Source organism: Suncus etruscus, chromosome 3 (genome assembly GCF_024139225.1).
Source record: "Suncus etruscus isolate mSunEtr1 chromosome 3, mSunEtr1.pri.cur, whole genome shotgun sequence".
Lineage (NCBI taxonomy): Eukaryota > Metazoa > Chordata > Mammalia > Eulipotyphla > Soricidae > Suncus > Suncus etruscus.
Window position 1 is genome coordinate 79,828,285 of NC_064850.1, and position 26,849 is coordinate 79,855,133.

The 26,849-nt window shown below is 35.9% G+C and overlaps 1 protein-coding gene across 1 annotated transcript in view; it reads right to left on the reverse strand.

Moving 5' to 3' along the window:
* Window positions 1-26,849, reverse strand: part of RORB (RAR related orphan receptor B) — a 93,986-nt gene that overhangs the window by 15,979 nt on the left and 51,158 nt on the right. The window contains exons 5-8 of the mRNA XM_049770814.1: window positions 10,111-10,232; window positions 8,317-8,449; window positions 2,752-2,859; window positions 913-1,023 (exon numbers count right to left, since the gene is read on the reverse strand). Of these exons, the coding sequence (XP_049626771.1) occupies window positions 913-1,023; window positions 2,752-2,859; window positions 8,317-8,449; window positions 10,111-10,232 (474 nt within the window). The remainder of the gene's footprint in view (window positions 1-912; window positions 1,024-2,751; window positions 2,860-8,316; window positions 8,450-10,110; window positions 10,233-26,849) is intronic.

Below are 26,849 nucleotides of genomic sequence, written 5' to 3' on the forward strand. Positions count from 1 at the left end.
TACTCCTATTACCTTTTAATGCTTCTAATATTGCTCCCCTCTCTCCCAAAAAGAGAGAAGGTGCCTGTGTTTGACTGACTAGAACACTAGTATTCATTTGGAAAGAAAAGTCAGCTAAAGAAGTATTTAAAGGGAAAGATGTCTATACTTTTTTTTTTAATTTTAATTCCTATGATGGTTTTCTCATTTTTTTAATAAATAAATTCTTAATTGAATGACCATGAGACACATTGTTACAAAGTTGTTCATGATTGAGTTTCAATCATAAAATGTACATTCACCAATGCACATTTCCCACCACCAATGTCCCCAGTTTCCCTTTGGCATTCCCCCGCTTTTTGCCCTTTCTGCCTCTCTTGCAGACCTTTTACTCCTTTTCTTTAGTTTTTTTTTTTTCTTTTTTTTTTTGAATTTAAATAAAAGTCAGCTCTCTTAATTCAGAGTTATAAAATTTAGGCCATGATGCCTTTATCAGTTAGGGAATATTTTGGTTATCTGAATCTGAAGTTACTTTAGGACATACCCTAATCTTATTTCAGGGATAAAATTAGCCTTCCAGATAAAATTTCAGTTAAACTAAGACAATTTTACTTTGAATTATCTGAAAATATAAAACTCTTGCTAAAGAAAATAAAATTTTAAAAAATTTTCTTGAATTAGGTTTGAGTTATCTTATTAAAGATAGTAAAACAGGGGCTAGAGAGATAGTTTTATCAGGTAGGTTCTTGCCTTGTACATGGCTGACCCAGGTGTGTTCCCCAGTATTCTATATGGCCCCTGAACCTGCTACGCATGATTCCTGCAAAGCCAGGAATAACCCTGAACACTGTAGGTTGTGGCTTCAACAAAAACAAGCAAACAAAAAATAGTAAAATAGGTTTTAAAAAAGACACAAACTTCAGACCTCTTTACCTGGAGATATCAGAACAGCAGATGAGAACAAAGCAATCTCTTCCTCAGTCAACTGCAAGGAACACAAATTTTTTGCAAAGTCAAAAGCTTCATTTACCAGGTCATCAGAACCTATAAAAAAAAGAAGGCAAATTAAATGGCAGTACTTGAACAAAATGAAGTAATACTAAGAAAAGACCCATAATAAAGACATTATTTATATATTTGTTTACTATTCACCTGGAGAAAAACATTTCAAGTTCATAATCATAAAATGTGATTTAATAGTAACTATAGAATGAAGGACTAAGGTTTACCAGGTAATGAAAATTAACATTGTCAATGAAGGGCAGCTGAAAATATTTAGGTTCACTGTTATATATGACAAGAACTACAATATTTAAACCTACCCTTATAAGCTTAAATTTTTGCTATTTTTTAAACATATAATTTTGAATTAGGTATAGAGATAAAATTCTAGAAACTGATTATTGGGCATAGAACTGTCCTTCACAGTGATACTTTAATTTGGTAACATGTAGGCCTAAGGGGCCTCAGACTGAGATGATAGAAGGGAGAACAATTTAGTCATTTAGTATTTTAGCATTTAGTCATTTACCTGGAAGTTTGATTAAGAAATTATGTCTATTTTCATCTTATCACAAATGATACACCTTCTTAGTCAATGTAAATTTGGGCAAAATAATGTTTCATCCCTATACTGATCCCTTATAAATGTTTGTTTTATGAGGGTGGAAATAAATCCAAGTTGCTTGCCAAGGCTTTTTTCCTCCTTTCTTGAAAATCTAACCTTGGAGATGGCATGGAAGTATATCAACTGCACAAGAGAAACTTTGCCAGTCCCAATAGACTTGTTGGCTACCATATCAACTAACAGTACAAAGGTGAAAGGTGATGTCTGTGAGAAGGATCTGGAACAAACGGCACTATCAATGTTAAAACCTTTCCTGGCATCAACCCATCTCTGCTAATGTTATTCTTATCCGTGCTGTGCCAATGAATGTGGACAATACATATACTGATGACTTGAGGTGAATGATATATAACACTTTGAACTTTATCTCAGCTCTCCTTCAAAATTGGCCTGGGGATAATTTTGTACAAATAAACACTCATTTTATATTTCCTCTCAGAACTCGATGAATAAACAGGGTGAAAGAAACTACCCAGTGAGAAAAAAGTGAAGGAACCTCTTTTTCAGTGAAGAGTCAACTTATTACTTGGGTTAGTCATTATTTGAGACTTAAACAAGAATTTAAAAAGTTATCTCTATGGACCACTAGAAGTCAACATAATTTTCGTTGTGAAGCAGAATTTAAAGGTAAATAATACACTTACACTAGAGAAGCTGTGATATGAGTACTTGTTGCAATACTAGTCAGCAATTAAAAAGAGGAAACTGAGTTTGTGAGAAAATATGTCAAACTTGAGTAAATGATGCTGAGTGGGGTAAATAAAGAACTGAAAGACCATCACAGGATGATTTCAGCTACATATGGGACATAAAAAGCCTATAAAAATAAACTGGAAAAGTACCTCAGAGTCTGTGAAAGTGTGGCAATAACCAGAGAGAAGAATATGGAGAAAAGGGGTCATTTTGAAGTGTGTGGGCTTTGGTTGTAGGTAAAGTTTACATATAATATTGAGGTCTGAAACTTTTTCTGAAATCTTGAGTATTATTGATTAATAGAAAATCAGTAAGACTTAAGTGAGATGAAACATTGTCAAGCTCTTTAGGCCTAAAGACATATTGGTTTATATTCAAGAATTACTTATCTTAAAGGATGGAGAAGCTGATAGAAAATAATAAAATTTGGTCATTGTCATAGGTAAGCTTACCTAAGGATTTGAACATTTGCATTCCTCCATATTTTCCTTCAAACAGAACAGTATTATTTAATGGGTTGAAGGCACGACACATTCTCACTAAAACCACTTCCAAGCAACCTATAAGTAAAAACAGTTTAAAAAATACACACATACATATTAAGAGAGAGATCTTGTTACTAACTATAGATCAAGAGACTTAAAAACTTTAAAGCACACACACAAAATAACCGGCACACATTTACAAAATTCCCTCAGAATTTCTTTCCTCATTTAAAAAATATATTAAGGGAATGTCTTAATGATTAAAACCACTGGCCATCAAAGCATGAGTCCATGAGTTTAATCCCCAGTGCTGCCTTCATATTCCGAATATGGACACTGCAGTTTTGTTATTAGTGGCTCTAGGCCTAAAATAGTTTTAGACCTGTGGCATACAGCATACATAATTACCCTGCATACCCAACAAGCAAACATGTGCAAGCACCTTGGTCAGGATGTATAATTCCTGAGATCACATGTGCAAATATTATACTTAAAGCATACAACCACTAGTTGCACAACTAGTGAGCACCATAGCCAAATACACAAGTCCCACAGCCATGCATGTGTATCTCTTCAGTCATTGCAGCAGCAGAGTAACAGCATATATGTGATCCATAGTAAGAGCAATAGCAACAAATGGAAGTTAAGGGGAGAACCCCCCAAAATAAGTACAAAGTAATTTTTATCAGAAATAAAATCCTCTTGATGATTATGAAAAAGATTAGAGATTAAATTTGTGGCTACATGGATGGATATGGAAAGTACCATATTAACTGAAGCTAGTCAGAAGGAATCTCATAAGTGAAATAAACAAAAAAGTGAGGGTATAACAAATGTCTATAGAAAATAAAAACTGAGGGCCGGGAAGGTGGCGCTAGAGGTAAGGTGTCTGCCTTACAAGCGCTAGCCAAGGAACGGACCGCGGTTCGATCCCCCGGCATCCCATATGGTCCCCCCAAGCCAGGGGCGATTTCTGAGCACATAGCCAGGAGTAACCCCTGAGCGTCAAATGGGTGTGGCCCAAAAATAAAAAAAAAAAAAGAAAATAAAAACTGAGAATTTAGTTTGAAAGGGACCATAGGAAAGGAACCCAATGGTTAGGTAGGAGGGGATAGGAATAGGACTGGGGGTGGCTGGCACAGTTGTGGAAGGAAGTGTACATACTGGTGGAATGTGCAGAGCTGAAATGCATTACACACTAACCTCTATCATTAAGAGTATTGTAAACTGTGGTACCTAAAATAATTTTAAAAAAGTCACAAGCAAGAGCAGAAAGTAGCCCACCTACCCATAAATTAAAGGTGGCTATAAATGGTGGGTATACAACATTTTTTTAAAGCATATGAGTCTTTCTATTTGTCTTGCTAACAAAAAAAATGTCTTCAACTTTAATTGATGGTAAGTGGCTCAGAAAGAAGCCTTGTGACCAGCAAATCTAGACTGGGGAAACTTGCTCTCTGCTCTAGTATCAAACATCCTCCATACATATTTCAGCATACAATAACATTAAATAGAAAATTTTTGAGTGTGTATCTTGGTAGTACTGTCACCACTCATAACATGCATGTTTCCATTATTAGGAAAGCACTCACCAAATGTGTCTTTTGGCTTTCCTGGTGCAGTGCCTGATTTCCCCCCAAGAAATATATTTCAGCCAGAAGGCCCGTTGGAGAAGTCAATCATAACCCCTGCATGGATTACTGGCTATATTTCTGACATGGCTGTGACATTATTTATTTCTTTACTTTTTTTTATTTGACTTTGTCTCTTTTGCTAACTACAGAAATTCGGCCATAGTTATCCTGCAGTCATAAAGAAAGTTCAGTACCAAAGAAAACTTCTAGAAGTTCTCTGCTGGCTAAGTATATTTGCATCTCAAAGGCAAGCCAGATACCTCTCTTTCTGTCAGCCTATTTGCTTCCTAAGGCCAAGTCAAAACATAGCATCTTCAAGACAATGGTCTTCTCTCCCTGTCTTTGAGCACCACAGCAGAGTGATTTTGCCTCAGGGACTTTCCCTGTCACTTTGAATACCTGCTTACAAACAGGTTTGGCCAGTGTAGAATTAGGCTATTTTACTAGGTTTAATTCTGTACCCCCTTTCTTTAATTTTATCTCTTTCTATTACTAGATCATAGGAAGTGGGTCTTAGCTCCTAACTAGAATACTATTTCCCTCAGGTTAAGAATATTGTTATCAGGGAAAAAACAAGGATTTCTTGCTAACCCTTAATTTACATCAGTAATAACTCCTAGGGCCAGGTACTACTTTTATATGTAAGAAATTAGCCTTCCTTTTATCCTCTGCCCTTGTTTCCCTGGAAATACCTTGCATACCAGAGTTGTGCTTAAAATGTCATCAGATGAAAAGTAAAGTTTGTCTCTATCTCATAAATGTGGGTCCCCATACAATGCATTTTGTGTGGTCTCAATTATTTCATATTTCATATTCGTCCACTGGTGTACCCGCTTTTTTCCCATGAAGGGTTTCTGACCCCACTAAGGTTTTGCTTAGGGACGCAAGATATCTGCAGCATAGTATCATTTATATTTTATGTTCTTTAAAATGAGGATTTCTTAGTCAAATAGATTATGGGAAAAATGCTCAATATTATCTCATCCACGAAAGTCATAATCAACACTCACAGATCAAAGGCTTGGAAAATCCTGGCATAAGAAAGCTTATTCAACTTTGATGAACATAGCATTTCTCTGTTAGACTAAACAGAATGGGATTCTTGCGTACAGTCATAAGCAGTTGTTTTTTATTCAATTGTCCAATTAAGAACCCAGAAAAGTTTTTTGTAGTAGGTGCTAATAAAATATCAATTGAATGAATTATTTTTACTATCTTTTACTTCTCTTCTGATTATTTATTGACTTACTGAAGAACTATTATGCACAGCTCTTAAGCATTTAAAAAGATGTGTGTTTTACCCACAAAACCTCAAAGATGACAACCAGATGCAGAAGCCACAATTTGCTTAAAGATATCATCTGGGTGATTCTAGTCTTTTTTCTCTTTTCTCTTTTGTTTTCTTCTGATTTGCACTTGCTTCTCTTATAGGTCACAACCAAAAGATTTGGTTGTTATAGGAAGTTATTTGTAAATGTTAATTGAAGCAGTGCTTTTCTATAGCTGTCAATTATTTGAGACACTTTCTTTGGCCTACTATATTATTTTGTTTTTCCTTACAACTCTCTTTTTAGTGAACAGTCATGCCTTTACAGTCGTTGAATTACAGAAAATGTGCAGAGGTAAAAAAATCTGACTTTTATGCAAGTGTCAGCAGGCAGAGATTATTAAAGATTATATGCATTACCAAATCTCACCTACTGTTTAGATCTGAGACTTAGAAATGCAAAGACCTAGATTCCTCTCTAGGAGGTTCGATATCCTGGGCCTCATATGATGCCTACGATTAGGATGTCTGGACCTTTCACTATGACTAAAAATGTTTTAAAAGCTTCTCTCATATTGTTAATGCAATTTCAAGTTAGAAATCCATTTTTCTGGTCTTTTTCTTTATTTTACTATGAGCAAACTGATCTCTATAGAGGTCAGTTTAAAAGTTACATATCAAGAATATATGACTTTGCTTTTCAAAGAGAGACACAATAATCTCTGAAGATTTCAGTAACAAGTGTTTTTTTTAATTTAAAATCTTTAATTTTTTTTTTTTTTTTTTTACTTTTAGCCCACACCAAGCAATGTTCAAGGTTTATTTCTAGAACTTCATTCAGGAATTACTCCTGGTAAAATTGGGGATACCATATGTGAGGCCAGGGGATCAAACCAGGATTGATTGACCAACTACAAAGCAAACACTTTACCTGCTGTATTATTTATTCTGACCCTGTTTTTATCCTCCTACCTTGTTCCCTCAGAATGCTAAAGAAAATCCTTTTTTTTTTTTTTTTTTGCTAATGTGCTGGTGGGAAAATTGGGCCACACATGACTATTCACAGGACTCATTGTGGCTTATGCTCAGGGACCATTTGTAGTACTGGAAATTGAACCAGCCACAGGTCAGTTAAGGGTCTTAATCTCTGTACTATCTCTCTAGTCAGAATGCTAGCTTTGAAACCTACCTATCAAATTGTGAGACAGTCTAAGGTGTCTGTGGAGATAATCACATGCATAAGAACATCATCCCAGAAGTGGCTGAGCAACCAGCACAAATTGCTAATCACGTGAGTGAACCAGTTTGAAATGGTCTACAGTGTCAGTCAATTCATTGAACACCATAGAAAGCAGACAAACCATTTGAAACCTCTTCAAAATGTAAATTTAAGAGCAAAATAAATAACCAAATAACCATTCTTATTTAAGCTAGTTTTGGGATTATTTAATTATTTAGGATAAATATGGTGCTGTTCAGGCTTGCTCTTGGTTTTGTGCAAAGAGGTGCACAGCTGATGATTTTTGGTACTCTTGGAGGTGCTCAGTTGATGATTTGTGTTGCTGGTGATAAAACTGAGGTTGGTTCTGTGTATGTATGGCAAGTGTCTTACCCTTGTACTATTCCTCTGGCCCTTTATGTTTGGGCATTACTTTTACCCAGCAATGAGAATCATAAACAAAATTAATATTTGACTCTAGCAAAATTTACATATAAAAGCAGGAGAAACAAAATAATCATTCTATTTGGTCTATGCTCAAATGCCAGCCTGGTTAGTTTTGTGATACTGAATGTAGCTCTTCATCCTCTCTCTAAATAGTCATCCCTTTTTCTACAGGTTAGAAATAATGGTGATTTCACAGGATCATGTGATCTATCATAGGTATACCAGACATATATGCATATGTCAGACATATGTAAAACTGTGTTATTATTGCTATTGCCATGCCCAGAATCATGAAGGATAACTAACACAAACACCCAGATGGTTCTTATTTTCTATTTTAAATAGGGAAATAAGGGCAATCACTTTTTTTTTTATTCTGTTTGGATAACAACCTCTGCACAGTCAACCATGTGCAGTTTCTTGAGCTACTTCCTAAGTGATTGTATGTGTGGCAGAGGGTCTATGTGGGAGAAGGGGGAGGAAAAAGATTAGAATAATGTGGTGTTACTCCCAGTGCATGCTGGCTGCAGGCTATCCTCATTAAAATGATTGGAAATGACCACCGAGGCACAGCTCAGCTAGCCTGTTACTTTTTTCCTCCCCACAGAAGGCAAGTATCTCATTTTAGAGCCAGCTCAGCAATTCAGCCACCTTGACATGCTAATTACTTGCAGTGCCTGTCAAACTGGGTATCTCAACCTTCGCAATTAATAGCTCCACTTTCAATAAGCAAAATTGTATTTGACTTCAAAGGGGGAACTGAGTATCAGGCATTTTATTATTGAGAGTTACCTTTAGGAACTCTCAATAAAATGACTCTCAATAAAAATGACAAAATGAGTGGTAAAAACGGCAAAAAAAAAAAAAAAAGGAGTATTTCCTAGAATTTGCTAAGTAAAAGGGTTGACTACATCCTGGTCTATAGTAGTATCCTTCTGACTGACTCTTCTTATCTTCTTACTTACCTGACTTTAGAAGTAGAATTTGATCATTTTGACAGAGCTCCATGAACCCTGTTATCCTCTTTGCAAACTCGACTACATACTGGATGGCATGAGTGATCTGGATAGCACATTGCTGCCACAGTGCTTCCCTGGACTTCAAGAGAGAAAACAGAGAATGTATAGGGAGTAGAGAGCAAACTGGAGGGTTTATAAAACATTCAAGGTACACTTACTTATCATATGAGGACTTTACCTGATTCTTCTAAAAGAAGAAGACAACATTTTCCAATTTATTATTTTGATATGCTTGAGCTCTGATAACCACATTTATTAAGGCTAAAATATTGAAATATTGCAATGGTACGTAAAGATAGTTTTAGTTTCTTTATTCATTTTTACTGTATTTCCTCTCTTTTTTCATTTAAACAGATTAAAATCTTGGCTTATTTTGCAAAAAAAAGAACAACAAGCAAACAAAAATAAAACAACAAAAACCCTAATACTTTTGTAAAGAGACTCTGAGTTTCCAGAGGTTATTTTTTAATGTACCTAATAGATAATAAATAAACAATATTTTTATGTTGTAACCTTTTCCCAGAAATTCAGTGATTTATTTTGCTTGTTTATAGGCCACACTCTTTTATGATCATAGTTTATTCCTGGATCAGCACTCTTGAATTTTGTAGTTCAGGGGACCATATGTGCTACTAAGGATTGATCTTGGGTTGACTGTGTGCAAGGCAAATGCCCTGCCCATTGTACTTTGGCATTAGAAATGAAGTGATATTGTTTTTGTATTAAAGAGTTTAAAGGAAAAATACTATCAAATCACTGTTAAATCATATAGTTCCATAAAATGTATTCAATCTTTAGTCAATTTTATTTAGAATGTAAAATGTAAATATAAACATTGTTTTTTATTCACCGTTAGAATACCTATGCCCTTATCTTCCTACATAGGTAAATGTGGCAAGACTTAGTTTTCTCAGAAAAAAATAGGTATTATATAATTACAGACAGACACATTTATATTAAAATTTAATTCACTGGGAAGTTTTATAATTGAGTATTTTAATCCAAAGATAAATAGCATGAAAGCCTATCATTAGTAACAAAATTCTTCTCTTATAAGCTTCTCTAATGAACACAAATGATTTTTTAATGGATTGGGGTGATTTTTTTTTTGTCCTTAAAAATTGTTGGGTAAGAGAAAACATTTAAAGTGCTCTAATGAATGTTTTTTTATGACATAAATTTTAAACTGCTTTTTGTGTGTGAGTGTTTTGTAATTTCTCATATTTTTATGCTCCTTGTCTAGAGCAAGATATTCATGAGATGTCCTCAAGTTTCTGATACAGGCAGTCTCTTGGTTATAGGACCCTGATCCTTCCAGTTTTCAACTGGGGTTATGTTGTCTTCCTAACATCCAGAAGGGGATATCTGTAGATTTTTGTTTTGTTTTTATTTTGGGGCCTCGTCTGGGAGTGCTCAGGACTTATTCCTGGCTCTGAGCTCATAGATGATTCTTGATAATGCTCAGAGCTAGGATTGAACTGAAGTCAGTAGTGTGCAAGCACAAAGTAGGCTGTCCTATCCATTGTCTTATTTATTGGGCCCATTTGTAGATAGTTTTGGTCATCACAATTACGTTAGAGGATTGCTAATGGTACCTGGTAAGTAGTGAGTGAATCATGAAAGTTACAAAATATTCTTGATGTAGAGGCTATAACTATTGATCCCCCAATGTCAACAGTCCTGAAACTGAAAAGTCAGCAAGAGGAAAAAGGAGAACACTCTTATAGTTTTCCAAAGTACCTTGCTTTGATATGCTTTGATTTCTTCATAGGTATGCGTCTGCCATGCCAGCTGGTGGAGTTCTTCCATGGTGTACTGACATGTCTCCAGATGGGACTTGATGATGTTCTGTGCAATTCGATCTATGAGAAAGTATATCTATGAATGGGTTTGTGCAGGCAACATTACTTGACTAAAAGCTAATTATTCTTTAATGCTTGCTAGGAATTCCTTTTGGAGATAATTCAACTGTGGTAGTGTTTCTAAAGGTCAAAATTTTTAAAATACCAAGGCATTTTTACAATCCCATTTCAGTCTTTTGATCAAAATGCATTGTTTTCCCCTCCTTCTCAATCACAAACCTTGAGATTTGCAAGTTGCGAAGTGTTAAAATAATTATTTGCTATTAGCTTTTAATTAAAATTTTGTTGTTGTTGTTGTGGCTGGAAAGATAGTAGAACTTGTACAGAAAGATATTACACTTTTCTTGCATGTGGCTGACCTGGGCTCCATCCCTGGCATTCATTATGGTCCCCAAGAACCTCCAAGAGTGACTCCTGAATGCAGAGCCAGGAGTAACCCCTGTGAACCCTTGGGGACATAACTCAAAAACTAAAAAAGCTTTTGTTTGTTTTTCAGTCCTATCAGGAGGTGCTCAGGGACTACTCCCAATTTTTTGGTGGGGGTTGCTCCTGGAAGATTGAGAGTACCGCCAGGATTGAAATTGAGCCTCTGAATGCAAAGAATATGCTCAGTTCATTGAGCTTTTGCTGGCAATTCTTTATCTTTAACATAGAATTGGGGTACAGGACAGCAGGTAGGGTGTGTGCCTTGCACATATCTAAACCAGGTTTGATCCTCAGCTCGCCATGTGGTACCTTGAGTCCCGCCAGGAAGGATTTCTCAGCACAGAGCTCAGAGTAAGCCTGAGCACTACTGAGTGTGACCCTAAAAACAAACAACAGCAAAAACAAAACGTATCTTTAAGTTATGGTATATCTTTGCTTGCTTGCCTTTTAAAGAGGGAATTCCTGTATTCCCTCTTAAACATGTACTTCTGGTTCTACACATCATCACATCTTTAAAGAGTAAAATTTGTTCAATAGAGACAATCTTGTTCCAATAAAAATTAAAATAAAATAAATACAAGTCTGTTGCAAGTCAGCCTCTGAAGTGGTTGACTGATGGAGGGATGGAGAATGAGATCTTTCCCCTCCAGCTCGGAGCACGCATCTGCCACCCTGTTCAACCAGCGGTTCTGAGGTGAAGCGGCGGGTAAACAGCTCGCAGACAGTCAGGCTTGTGAAAATATCAGCTTTATTCGGAGGACAAGACTGAAGTCCAAAGCCTCAGCATTAGTTCCAGCCAAAGCCCCCTGCCTTCCACAGACCCTTGTTTTTATCCCCCAGAATCAGGTACCACCCAATGGTGGGATCAGATACCGCCCAATGGTGGAAGCAGAATCAGGTACTACCCTAGGGTGGGGGCAGAATGCCAGGTCACACCCTAGGGTAGGGCACAATCACCAATCAGGGTAGGGTCAGTAACATAATAATCCCCTAAAATATTTACATACACAACAATTTCCCCATTTGTTTTTAGTAAACAAACAATATTGTCTACAATTATTAAAGGAAAAACTAATCAATAATAAAAGAGAGGCTGTTTGCATAAGCGTATCACAGGAAAATGTAAAGAAAAACTTCTAACCTAAACACAGGGTGCCCCTCCCTTAATATAAATGAATGATAATAAGCTTTTGCAATCCTGACTCTGCCTTTAGCCAAAGACGGGTAATATTTCCATAGCAACAATGTAATAAAGTAAAAATTAACTACTAGCCTTTTTCAAAAATATAATATTTCTGCAAAATATACCAAATACCTGTAATTTAAAATTTTTTCAATGCTTTCTACCAAGCACTATTCTGGAACTTCTTTTTGTTCCTATACCTTTAAACTATTCTGGGGAACTTTTTGTTCCTATTAACCTTCCCTACACACAAGCACAAAAGCATAAATACAGAACATACATTTTGAAAACAGACTAATCATTAAAATACACAGAAAAACTCTTTGCAATTGAAAATATTAACTATGGAAAACAATAAAACACATTTAAATTGGCAAGAACCTGACTTAATCAAGAGATACACCTGAAGCAAAGTTAAATGCAGGCAGTTTTTAAATTAGATTGTTGATTTGGGCTTTACTGTTATTTCTCCACTTTCTTAACTAATTTTTTACACCACTAACTAAAACTTATCCTATCACCAACTATGTGTAAAATATGTGGCTACCCACTTAATCCCTTCACCCTAAAAACCATTAGTCCAGACGCTGGTCTTCTTCCACGCTGCTATCTCCACGTGGCTTTCTTCCATGGGGTTTCAGCTGGGTTAACTTGAGCTCTTTCATTCTCCTGATATAGAGGGCGGGTCCCAGGCTCGCCACTTTTGCCTCTTCCACGCTGCTGTTGCCTCGTGGCTTTACCGGAGCTGCATTGCCGCTTCTGGCCTTACCTGTAGCCTTTTGCCACTTATCTGCTGCAGGATGGGCGTTCTGTGCTGATTGCAGCTGCCTTTTTTTCCAGGCAGCACTTTGGAAGCTAGCTTCACTGCCGCAGCTGTTGCAACACAACTTGTCCCCAGCTTTTTCTGTAGGGTGCGTATGGATGTTAAGAGTTCAAAGTGGTTTAAACTAAAAGTCCAGTCCAAAATTTTCAAAGTCGAAATCCAAATTCAAGCTGTAAGTCGTATTCAGTAAATCAGTCCATTCTAAATAGTCTTTTTTCTTGTCCGTTTCCAATCTAGGCTTTCCATCAGTCTCTGAGGAGCCCGAAGTTTTTGGTTCTTGTAACAAAGTCTCAGTCCTGGGCCTGGGCCTGGGATGGGGGTGACATAAGCTTCCACCTCCTATGTTTCAGTTGCCCTTCTTCCCCCAGAAGGGGTGTCGGCCATATTTGAAAATGGCTTCACGTGGTAGCCCAAGGTTTTGGCTGACTGCAACTGAAAAGAGCCAAAATCAAAATCATAGCAGGTATTTCACCATGATTGCTGTTTTTTTGGGTCCAGAGTTCAGATCCATGTCCAGGGCACCATTATGTTGCAAGTCAGCCCCTGAAGCAGTTGACTGATGGAGGGATGTAGGATAAGATCTTTCCCCTCTAGCTCGGAGCATGCATCTGCCACCCTGTTCAGCCGGCAGTTCTGAGGTGAAGCTGTGGGTAAACAGCTCGCAGATGGTCAGGTTTGTGAAAATATCAGCTTTATTCGGAGGACAAGACTGAAGTCCAAAGCCTCAGCATCAGTTCCAGTCAAAAAGCCCCTTGCCTTCCACAGACCCTTGTTTATATTCCCCAGAATCAGGTACCACCCAATGGTGGGATCAGATACCACCCAATGGTGGAAGCAGAATCAGGTACTACCTTAGTGTGGAAGCAGAATGCCAGGTCACACCCTAGGGTAGGGCACAATCACTGATCAGGGTAGAGTCAGAATCCCATAAAATGTTTACATACACAACACAAATCATATTTCTTATTTCTTGGCCTAGAATCTACTAATAATTTAGATATTTACATTGAGTATTTTTAGCTATACTTTGAAAAGTTTTTCTGAGATAAATGGAATTAATCTATAAATGTATGTGCTGATAGTTTGAAAAGAGCAAATTAGACAAATGCATAAAAGTTTTCTTTTCTTTTTTTTGTTTTTGGGCCACACCCAGTGATGCTCAGGGGTTACTCCTGGTTATGCACTCAGAAATTGCCCCTGGCTTTGGAGTCCATATAGGATGCCAGAGATCAAACTGAGATCCGTCCTGAGTCAGCCATGTGCAAGGTAAATGCCCTACCATTGTGTGATTGCTACGGCCCCACCATAAAACTTTTTTTAAAATGGAAAGAAAAGAGAGAAAAGAATCAGAGGTACTGTATATTTGTGCGAGGATTTTTATAGACTCAATAGGAAGAATGAAGATACTTTGCATAATTAATTTGTATATTTTACATAATTTGTATCAATTTGTATGTACTAATTTTATGTCTGGTTCCAGACATCAAAGCTGGGTAAGATACTTGCAAGGCAAATGTCTTCCCTATTATTACTATTTTTCTGGACCAAATTTTCTGCTCAATAATTGTTTTGGAATCAAGCAGAAATGTAATTTCTCTTGTTTGGGTTGTGTTCTTTGAAATGTAATTGCTTTTCTTTCCAATCAGTCAAATTTCATTTTTCTGAGATAACTCTTGAAGCAATACATAGGTAACTTTTTTTGTTTGTTTTTTGGGTCACACCTGGTGATATTTCTGGCTATGCACTCAGAAATTGCTCCTGACTTGGGGGAACATATGGGACCTCGGGGATTGAACTGTGGTCCATTCTAGGCTAGCACGGGCAAGGCAGATGCCTTGCCGCTTGTGCCACTGCTCTAGACTTTTTTTTTTTACATAGGTAACTTTTATGAGGAAAGGCAAATTCAGTAGTGTTTACTCCTTGCTTTATGGTCACTGTGGTGCCAGTGAGAGAAATGGGGTTGGCAGCATGTACAACAAGCAACTTTATTTTTAATTTGCAAGTTTTTTACTATAAATAGTATACAATAAATTGTTTAGTGCTGTAAAAGATTGTAAAAGTTTAAGCAAAAATATTCCATGGCCCATTCTTGGAACATTAAGAACATGGAATAAATGAAAATCAACAATGTTATTGGAACATTCAGTATAGTTTGTCATCAGTGAAGCAACATGATGAATCCAATGAAGACAAAACAGATATTTAATTTTGGAATTAGTTTTATTGAAGAAAACTATTTTAATAATTGTTATGTATTTTAATCAGAAAATAAGTATAGAAGATATTCCATAATGTTAATTTATTATTAAAATTATATTATTAATTCAGCATGTAGCACTCAGATTTATTTTTTGATTTTTTGGCCACACTCACAGCTTATTCTGGCTCTACACTCAGATATCTACACTCGGCAAGGTTTGGGGGACCATATTGGGTACTAGGGATAAAATCTGGCCAGCCAGATGCAAGGCAAACACTCTATTCACCAAATCATCTCTTCAACCTCAAATACATCTCTTCAGCTCCATAGTACTTAGAATTTTATATTTTCAGTACTTATGTTATAAAATCTTTTATAAGAATCTTATGTTCAAATTTTTGTAAAATATCTTTAAATGTAAGAAAAGAGCAAGGATGATTCTATACAACATATTAAAATAGATTGGCATGCCATGGTTTATCCTTTAAAATTTTTTGGGACATTCTACATAGACTTTAAGAACTCACATATATTTTTCATTTTGTATATAAAAAGAACACATTTTTTTCCTGCAAGATAGTTTTCAAACCTTTATCCTGATGCAAATTTTTATATACATGTGATTTGTCAGTACTTGGCAGATTTCAGGCTTGTAAGTAAAACCATAGATTCTATTCAAAAGTGCATTATGAAAAACAATATGTTATTTTATGACATCGCCTGAGAAGTAATGATAAGGTTAAAGCATGTTTCTGGGCTCATATCACTAAAATAAGTTTCTATGAAATTTAAGGAATAGGCATAGCAAAAATATTAACCAGATAAGCAAAATTAAAATTAAATCCACAAGTAGCTCTTAGGACTATTTTCTGGCAACAGTTTTTCTGTATCCCTTCACAGAAGAGAATGCTTGCATCGTATCTTTATTTTTCTTCTAGAAAATATCCTAATCCAGTCCAAGGTACATTGCGGTGATGTGTATGTGCTACTTGTCCTATACCCTTCACAACTGCAAACTCGTCAAGAACTAAATAGCATAATGCTCTTAAATATTTGTTTAATCATTTTTTGGTTGTCTGGGGACACACCTGGCTATGCTCTAGGCTTACTACTGGCCCTGGGCTCAGGGATACTCCTGGTAGGACTTAGGATCATGTATGGTTCTGGGGGTTGAAATTAGATAAAATGTACTCAAGGTCTTCACATTTTTTATTTCTTTAACAATTTAAGAACTTTTTATATTAGTTTGAGGACTATATAGGAACTGTTTTTTTTTTTTTTTTTTTGGTTTTTGGGCCACACCCGTTAAACGCTCAGGGGTTACTCCTGGCTATGTGCTCAGAAATCGCCCCTGGCTTGGGGGGACCATATGGGACGCCAGGGGATCGAACCGCGGTCCTTCCTTGGCTAGCGCTTGCAAGGCAGACACCTTACCTCCAGCGCCACCTACCCGGCCCCAGGAACTGTTTTTTTTTTTAAAGAATTCTATAAAAATATTAGAGCATCTGATATAATAAATGCCCTGAATTGTTGTGGGAACACAAATAGGAACTATCTATAACTATCTATAGCTATAGATGCCTGCCAGCCTAGAGCTGACTAGGAGTTTGGAGAGAAAGCTGTACCTAAGACACTACAAAAGCACATTACATACACTCAAAAATGCAATTCAAAACAACAATGAGGTACCATCTGACACTACAGAGACTGGCACACATCACAAAGAACAAGAACAATTAGTGCTGGTAGGGATGTGGAGAGAAAGAACTCTCATTCACTGTTGGTGGTAATACCATCTAGTCCAGCCTTTATGGAAAAAAATATGGAGATTCCTCAAAAAGCTGGAAATTGAACTCACATATGATTCAGCCATACCACTCCTAGGAGGAATATACCTTAAGAACACAATAATACACACACCTATATTCATTGCAGCACTGTTTACAATAGTCAGACTCTGAAAACAAACAAGATGCCCTTCAGCAGATGAATGGCTAAAGAAACTATGGTACATATACACAATGGAATATTATGCAGTTATCAGGAGAGATGAAGTCATGAAATTTTCTTATACATGGATGTACATGGAATCTATTATGCTGGGTGAAATAAGCCAGAGAGAGAGAGAGAGAGAGAGAGAGAGAGAGAGAGAGAGAGAGAGAGAGAGAGAGAGAGAGAGAGAGAGAGAGAGAGAGATAGACAGAGAATAGTCTACTCATCTACGGATTTTAAGAAAAATTAAAGACGTTATTGTAATAAGGCCCAGCAACAGTAGAGTTAAGGACCAGAAGGGCCAGAAGGACCGGCTCACAATATGAAGCTCACTACAAAGGGTGGTGAATGCTGTTAGGGTAATAACTTCACTCACAACTAGCCCGACAATGTTAAAGAATGAGAGAAGTAGAATGCCTGTCTCGAATACAGGTGGGGTGGAGGAGGGCAGGTGGTATTGGTGGTGGGAATATTGCAATGGTGAAGGAGGGCGTTCTGTTTATGACTGAAACCCAACTACAATCATGCTTGTAATCATGATGCTTAAAGGTTAAAAAATGATATCTTACTTTTTACTTCAGAAAAAATTTGTCTTGATTTTATTCTTCAGACTGGAAGAAAGTTATATTGAAATTCAATATTTCTGATCAAATAATAGATTTGTAATTTCATGTATTAAGTAACTTTTTTTGAGAGGTGGCTCAATGGTACTTCAAGCTTACATCAAGTTGGATGCTCAGGAGTAGCTGCTGACTCTGTACTTGGGGATTATTTTTGGTGGTATTTGTGGTACCATGAGGATTAAATCTGTATCTTCTACACGCAAAGTATGTGCTCAGCTAATTGATTGATATCTTTAGTCACTTTCTTATTTTATTATTATTATCATCATCATCATCATCATTATTATTATTGTTGTTGTTGTTGTTATTTTGGTTTTGGGGTCACACCCAGTGGTGTCAAAGGTAACTCCTGTATCCACACACAAAACCACTCCTGACAGACTTAGGGGACTCTATGAGATGCTGAGAACCTAACCTGGGTTGACCATATGCAAGGCAAATGCCCTACCCATAGTGCTAATGGGCCAGCCTCTCACTTTCATTTTTGGTGGAAGGGTTCATTTTCTTTATGAGAAGGACACATAGTTATAAACTAGATAATTCCAATCATTTCATCTTACTTTGATTTTTTTTTAAGGTTCCTGCTATCTTTTACTATTGTCTGAATCTTTTCTGCATCTATTCTTGGAACTCACTGATTTTTTGTTTTCAACTACTGTTATCTATTACTGAGACCTTTGAGTGAAATTTTAATTTCAGTTACCAAGATTGACATTGTTACCAACAATGGATATTGTTCTGTCATTTTATTGTGATTCCTCATTTATGTTCTCATATCCTCTGTTGTTCTTTCCATGGTTTCTTTAAGTTCCTTAAACATCCTCAGTGTTTCACCTCTAACATCCTTATCAGGAAGGTTATATAGCTTATTATTATTGGTTGAGTCTTTAGGACTACCAATTTCACTCTTTAAGTGTTTTTTCTCATTGTGATTTTTGCAGTTTGGAGATATTTATTGTCCAATTGTGACTGGAGTTAGAATGTCTTTGTATGCTCAAGATGAAATATGAAGAGGTAAAGGAATGTGCTTTATAAAAGATTGTCCTGACCTGGTGGGTGAAATGGCAATCCTTCATAACAAGAAGGCCTCAATGCTAAAATGTCAGTTTCTTGTAACTGATGTTAGGCAGAATCAAGCTGAAATGGCTACCATCCTTCTCCCATTTTACAGGGGGTTCTTACCTGGGGAGGCAATATGGTCATTTTTAGGAACACACAAGGCCCTAATGTCATGATTCCTCAGTTTCTTAGGTCATGAAAATTTGGGGGGCCCACACCCAGCAGTGCTCATGGATTACTCATGCTTTGTATTCAGGGCTACTGCTAATGAGATAGGGGACCCACGGGTACTGGAGATTGAACCCAGGTTAGCTATGTCCATGACAAGCAATCTAATCACTGTATTATCACCTCTATCCCACTTGATTTTGCTTTTTTAACCTTACCAGTAACCCTTTTTCAGAGGAAGTAGCAAAGTTCAGATAATGTGGAACCAAATTATTATACTTAGGAACAAGTGGTATTTTGATTCTACTCTCTTTCCTGGCAAAAGTCTAATGAGTTTGCAACATAGACAACTTGGAAGGAATGGGGAGAAATTAGATAAAAGATATAAACTTACTGGAATATAAACATCCCAAGCCAATAAATTTGGTAGTTTTTGGTACTAGATTACCAAAAATACCAATACAGTTTTTGGTATTAGAAAGGTATTCCTGGTCTTGGCAAAAAAAAAAAAAAAAAAAAAAAAAGAATATGGCAAAAGAATGTTGGAGATTAATCAAGATATTGTGAGTATGAGTCAATCTATGAGACAGGTGGGCTAGATGAGAATGATAGAGATGAAATTCTTCAGAAGAAAGCACAGAACTAGAAAAAATGTAAAGAGATAACTAGCTAAAAGCATATTCAATATAGTAGTTGCTCAGCCAATATTGAACTGAGTTAATAAGTATAATAATAATTATTATTAAACACATCCATCCATCCATCCATAAAGTTCATCTTTCCTTCCTTCTAGTTTATAATTTTTAAAGCAAAAATTTTGAAATTTTGATGGATGAATCTTTTGATGATTTTTTTTTGTTGTTGTAGGAGGCCTTCTCAAGAAATGCTGATGAATTCTGGGGACCTTACCAGTGATAATTGGACAACTGGGTCAGCAGTCCAATACAAGATCCAAAAGATGTGTGCTATGTAGGCCCCATATTTCTGGGAACTATATCTGGCAATGCTCTAGTAGTTTCAAAGTTTGGGAGTATCCTGGCATACACTTGAGGACTTGGAGACCATGTGATGTTGACAGGACCTGGGACACACATGGGCTCATACAGCTATTCTCTTGCTTAGTCCCTTATTTGATGACTTTAAAGCCTAAGTATTCACAAAGGCTTTAGAAACCAACTTCTATACAGATACAATTATTTTGCATGCTATAGTGGTAGAAGTAAAAGGAGAATATAATTTTGATAAAAAAGCTTATACCATAAATAAAATCTGGGCACTTTTAGCATAAATTTCAGAAGAATCCTTCTTTATCTTTTCCCAAGAGTCAATGGGGAAAGTTGAATCATGTGCAAAACTGACCTGACTCTCTCAAGGTTCAGGACAATAGGACACAGTAGGGGCCAGAGAGATAGCATAGAGGTAGGTCCTTTGCCTTGCATGTAGAAGATGGTGGTTCGAATCCTGGCATCCCATATGGTCCCTTGAGCCTGCCAGGAGCAATTTCTGAGCGTAGAGCCAGGAGTAACCCCTGAGCACTGCCAGGTGTGACCCCCAAAAAAAAGTTGGAAAAAAAAAGACACAGTAAAGTCAGACTTGGCTCCATGAGAAAATAAATCTGAGGACTCATTATGCCAACTAGAAAGATGCATAAACAAAAGAGAGGATGGTTTGCTTTAAGTAAAAGCATTTGTGAAAAAATAAAGGAGACAGATTGAAAAAGAAGGGATAAAATGAGGGACAATGAATACAGTAAGCCGAGTTTCTGCAAAGAGCCAAAAGAAGTTTCAAGAATCCTTTACTGAAAAAATAGAAAAGATAATAGTAAACTAGGTCCTCTCTAGGGACCAACCACATGAAAAGTTCAGACAAAGACACTGAGGTAAAAGAGCAGAGGATGTGGAATCTTTCTGGGCAATCACACATCCTTTCTCCATTTTCCTGACTTGAATTGCAGTAGCTTCTTAGAGGTGTTTTGTGAGATTCTTTAGCTTGGTCACATGTGGAAGAAAAGGACATATACACTGCTCTGTTATAGATCCAGTAAGAATAGAGCCAGAGGACTACTGGGAAATTCTGTCACATGAAGAGTAATAGCTATGGACATGCAGAGGGAGACTTCTGCTCTTCCTGAGGAGCAGGGAAGTACTATGGATTATTTTAAAGTGATATGAGAATTAAATCAAAGTCTTTTAGTAGTATAAGTATAAGTAGTGTAATCTTTATATTTTCAGTGAAACAAAGGTTTGTCCAATTCACTAAATATATGTGATACTCTTTTATAAGTATTAAATGATGTTGAGGACAATAAAAGTTATTTTATATGCTAGGCCTAGCCATCATTTCTTTTCAATTATGATGAGGTAAAATGTCCACATTGATGTTGGCATGAAAACCAGGAGTAGAATTACATATCAAAATTAAGCCAAAGGAAAATAAAATTAAGCCAAAGATCTTTGTTTAATTTCATGAGAAATAAGTTGTTTTCCATTTTTTTCTCTTTGGCCTATTTCTCCATATGTGTTTTTGCATGCATCTATATATGAATAATATAACATTTTCTTTAATAAGATTTCAGTTTTGTTTTTAGACTTTGGCTCTGAAAGAAGATTTATTGGAACCAAGACTTCTAAACAAATATATTTACAACTTTATATATAAGTGATTTCTATGAGAGAAAAGTGGTGAATTGTTATTAAAATAAAAACTAATTATAGAAAAATTTCAAACAGTTTAAGTTGGGAATGTGTTTATGACACAGATTGTGATGATATTATCACAAGTATAAAATTATCTCAAAACTTATTAAGATGTCTATATCAAATATGTACAGCTTTTATATATGTCAGATCTACATCAACAAGGAGATATGAACATAACTAATAGACTCAGGACAGGGTAGGGTATTGTGGTGATAAATTTTTTAATAAAGGCTCCTCTATTACTTACAGTAAAAAAGCAAAAACAATTGTTAAAATTGTTACTTTTTCTAGAAGACTTAACTGTGATCTTAACTTCATTTTTAACATAGGCAATAAGAAGAGATGAATCATTGAAGATAAAGTTAATTCATACCAATTTTCAATAGTTCACAAAAATAATCATAGAACTCTAGGCGTGGAACTATTTTCTGAAGGAGAATTAATTCCAGAGGTGGGAAGGATTTTCATTCTCTCAAAGTCAAGAATGCGAACAATGTGTCCTCTCACACCTTGACCTGTTAGTCTTCATTATTGTTTATTGAATAAGTCCAAGAAAAAGAAAGGATTTTTCTTTAAGACATTTACAGATAGTTGAGATGTACAGATTGAAGTTTACACAGGTAAGGGAGCTTTAAATGATAGCTCAGCTCAGCCATCATTCTTTTTCAATTATGATGAAGTAAAATGTCCACATTGAAGTACCAGATTATATAAAATCCTATTAGCAATGCAAAACTCATGAAAAATAACATATATTATGTATTGGTATATAGTCAAGTTTGAAAACAAGTCATCTAAATTATAGGCAGAAAAAAAGGGCTAACTTTACTTATTTCAGTGAAAATAAATAAACTGACAAGCAAGGTGACAGTTTTTTGATTATAACTCTAATGTTATAAAAATGAAGACCAGCTTGTGGCTACTAAAATAGCAAGTGACCTTCTCCTCTTTGATTCCAACCACTCGTGAATCTCCCCCACCCCCGCCAACTAACAGAGCTTATTTTAGCTTTCACTAGACATTTCAGCAAATGGTGCTCTCCAAAGACTACAGTGTCTCAGATATGTAGTGCAAGGATGTTTTCATTAGAGCCTCACATTGGTGGGAAAATAGAGTATATCTTTAAAACTACCGCTTTCAGTGTTAGGATCAAGAGCACCCCTGACATAACAGTCCCTCAACTGGTAAAGAAAACTGAGAGTCTAAAGCTATATATAGCCCAAAAGGGTATTGCATCTGAACTTCCTAATTTTCTTCTTCCTCTACCCTCCTTTTGTAAAAAAAGAATTCATGAGAAAAATATGGTTTATTTTTGATGAACTATTCCTCCATATCCTTTCTTTAAAAAAAAAAAACCTAGGAGTATTTATCCTAAAGTAATGTATCTGTGCCTCAATCAAAATGATTAATAAATTTTTGATTCAGCACTTGCTTTAAGGATTTAGAGAAACACTGGAATGTCTGTTTAGTTTATACTATTAATGTGAAAGTGAAATTCTTAGGGGATTTTCTTTGAATTAATGACAGGATATCTCTACTGACTTGCTGAAGGCGAGTTTTAACTGCTTGCATTAAGTTTTTAGAATATTGAGATTCCTCAGAATCTGTGTTCTGAAGCAATAAATCTAGCATACAAAATTGGCTGAAAGGTGAAATATTCAACCAAGTGTGTTTTTGTCTTTTTGACAATAGAAAATTAGTTTTACAAATTTTCTGTCATTAAACAGAACTTGTCTATTGAATAAGAATAGACAACAATGTTAGAAAAAAATGTACATATTAAAAACACATTTTTTCTAATCTAAATTTAGAGATCATTACTTTTTAACATGAACAGAGTTATGAAATTAGTTAAGCCCATCAATAACACTTAAGTTTAAACAGTCATTGAGTAGTGAGTGAACTGTAGACTTAATAAAAATGTAGCATTTTAGCATATCAGTTTTTCAAATTCATTCAGAAGTATTTGGGGGCATAAATAATCAACTTACTTATAACCCAGTTTTTTGGCACTTTTACTCTGTTTTGCTCTTATTCATTTATTTTTATTATTACTTTATTTAAGCAGCATGGTTACAAAAATCTTCACTATTGTGTTTAAGACATGTAATGCACACCACCTTTTACCAGTGCACATTTCCACCACCAATGTACCCAATTTCTCTTCCATCTTCCTACCACTTGTTGCCTCTGGGTGAGGGAAAATTTTCTTCTTTCTCCTTTTTTCTCCATTTGGTATTGTGATTTGCCCTATTGTTAAGAAAGGGGTTCATTCCTGGATCACAGACATAGAAACGACACACTTCTTCACAACAGCCACAGAAAACAAATCCCAACCGAGACATCCTTAATAGTGCTCGGACACCAACAAGTGTCAGCCCTAATATGATACCCTGACAACGAGGAAAATGGGAACAACTTGACCTAAGAGCAAGTTATCCTACCTCACCAGCGAACGATAAGACAAAATCAGAAGACTTGTCACCCTTTGGTCTATCCAAATGCCAAGAACGCGATTTACAGATGACTGACTGACAGAACCATGGCTGGACAGTATGTATCCTGGGACCAATAAAAAAGCCCTAGTCTAGGGCGTGAGTTACGACCTGCATAACAACCAGGATCTCTAGTTCCAGAGGTCTGTCTGAGACATTTGCAACAGAATGGGTCTTCTGGAAACATAACAAAAGACGCTATCCAAGGCCCCTTCCTAGGATCAGCACAAAGACCAGGACTGCCAACCACAGAAGACGGATTAAAACGACACGGAGGAAACAGAACTTCAAGAACCACAAAGAAAGACCTAACCATAAGTTCAACTCCTTGACTCGTGCAGATACCGAGACCTCTAGATACAGAGGTCTGATTTTATCACACAGGATGGAGCAGAAGTCTTCCATACACCACAAAAGGGGAGAGTAAATGAACCTAAATTGAGTCTATAGTTAATCCCATGACAATATACTTCAAGGGTGGAGAACCCCTGTATCTCTTAGGCAAAGGAAATTTCTTTTCGAATGACCCCAATATTTACTGTGCATGTGCAGGAGGGAAAAAAAGGCAAAAAGCACAAAACAATTATTATTATTTATCTATTTTTTGTTGATTTCTTTGTTGTGGTTTGGCTATTGAAGTGGATGTCTCCATTTATATTTATTTATTTTCTTCTTTTCTTTCTTTATGTGCTCTGCAACATTTTTTTTTAATCTCAATACCTGGCTTTTATGTGGTGCTTACCCATTTTTTTTTTTTTGGAATGTTCACTGGATATTTATTTGACAGTTCTTTATGTACAGTTGTGGTATTTCACCTTCTTTTTCCCCTTCATCTCTCAAATCAAGGATGAAAGCCTCTAGAAGGACTCTGCTCATTTCCGGAGTATTTGATTTTTTTCTCTTTTTTCCCCAGGTTATTACTTTTCTCTTCTTCAAACAAAACCACATAACTTGAACTATCTAGTCCCGCCTTCCAATTAGGGGGTGGGAAATAAAGGAGGTACCAAGACCAAACATGTGTAAGACCACTAAGTAATAAGCTAGGCACAATGGGGACCCCTTATTCTAGCAGCTCCGGGGGTGAGGGAAGAGGATATGGGAGGGAGGAAGGGAATGGAGGTGGAGGGAGGACAATTCGGTGATGGGAATTCCCCTGATTTTATGTTACTATGTACCTAAAATATTATTGTCAACGATATGTAAGCCACTATGATTAAAATAAAAATTATATTTAAAAAAAGAAAGGGGTTTATTCATGTCACTTTATCCCCTTTTAGCTCCCAGCTCTTGTCCAGCGATATTAGTTCCAGCTATCATTGTCATAGTGGACCTTTCTCTATCAGAATTGCATTCACAGTTTTTTGTCACAACCTTCTGATTCTGGACTGGTCCTCCTGTCCCTCATCTCTATTATCTCTAAATATTATTACCATACTATCTTTTATTTTTCTTATATTCCACAAATGAGTGAGATTATTCTCCATATATCCACTTCCTTCTGACTCATTTCACTCATGAATGAATAATCTCCATATTTATCCATATGTAATTAACTATCTTGACTTCATCTTTCCTAACAGCTACATAGTATTTTATTATGTGGATGTACCACAGTTTCTTTAAACACTTATCTGTACTTGGGCACTTGGATTGTTTCAAGATTCTGGCTAATGTAAACAGTTCTATGATGATGATGAAAATCACAGTTAGTAGTAGAATACTGAAAGCAGCAAGAAAAATAAAATAAAATTGCACAAAAAGAAGCATCCTTAACTCTTAAAGAAAATTACAAGCAACCCTCTAGGTCCTAGGACCACAGGCAGTGGTGGGGATAGTGAAAAATCTCAATGAAATAAACACTTCTCCAAGAATACTTCACCCAGCCAGATTTTCATTCAGGTTTGAAGAATAAGTACACAACTTCACTGACAAAACAAAAGCTCAGAAACTTTATGGACTCAAAAACAGCCTTAAAAGAACTGAAAGGTCTACTTTAAGGCAGGCAGACTCAACAAATACACCAAACTTTTACAAAAAACACACAAAATTTTATAACAATAATCTCTGTCAATGTCAATGTGGAGAGAAAAGGACTTTCATTTCTGGTGAAAAATGTGGACTGAAAACAATATTGATATTCCTCAAAAAACTAGAAATTGAGTTTCTATATGATCCTGCAATATCACTTCTAGGGATATACCCTAGGAACCCAAAAGCATCATGCAGAAAAGCCCTTATTTTTTGTTCTTTTCACTCTTTTATCAATGAATTAGGATTGCTTTTTGTATCCTTCAAACAAGTTCTACTGCCAACTGTTATATGAGAAAATGCTGTAACTGACTTTTCCTTTATATGAAATTGAAACAAAATGTTCTTTTAATTCTTCATAAAAGCATTAAAATAAAATATTATGTCATTAACAGTAGAAAACATAAAAAAAGAATTCAAATAGCTTTGTATATAGGGAAAACAGTGAAAATGATTAGATTAAAGGAAGTAATAAAGTATAGTGACAAAAATAGAATAAAAAGTTGAATAAAATGTTTGACATTTTTTCAAATTTCAGGGAAGAAAATTTAATTGAAGATAAGAAAATGGGAAGTAAGGCAGATAGATAGAAAAAAAATAAAATGATTCTATAAAGCATTTGTGTTTCAGCAGAGTATGTCCAAAAGAAAATAACATTAGAGTGAGTAAAACAAATTAACTATCTCAGAGGGTGCCTTCTTAATAATTTAATAACAGAAAGCTGTTTTGCATCCAAGGTCTTGTTTTATTGCAAGAGTGCATGTCTAATTTTTTGAAAAGTACACTTCCCTTCAAACCAACTAACAGAATTGAGAAAGAATCATTATGAAAACATTGCATTTCAAAGTTCTGTTTTTATAGTTAAAGACCTCCTTCACAAAATAATCAGAGAAAACCAACCTATTTAAGTGTCCTGGAAAT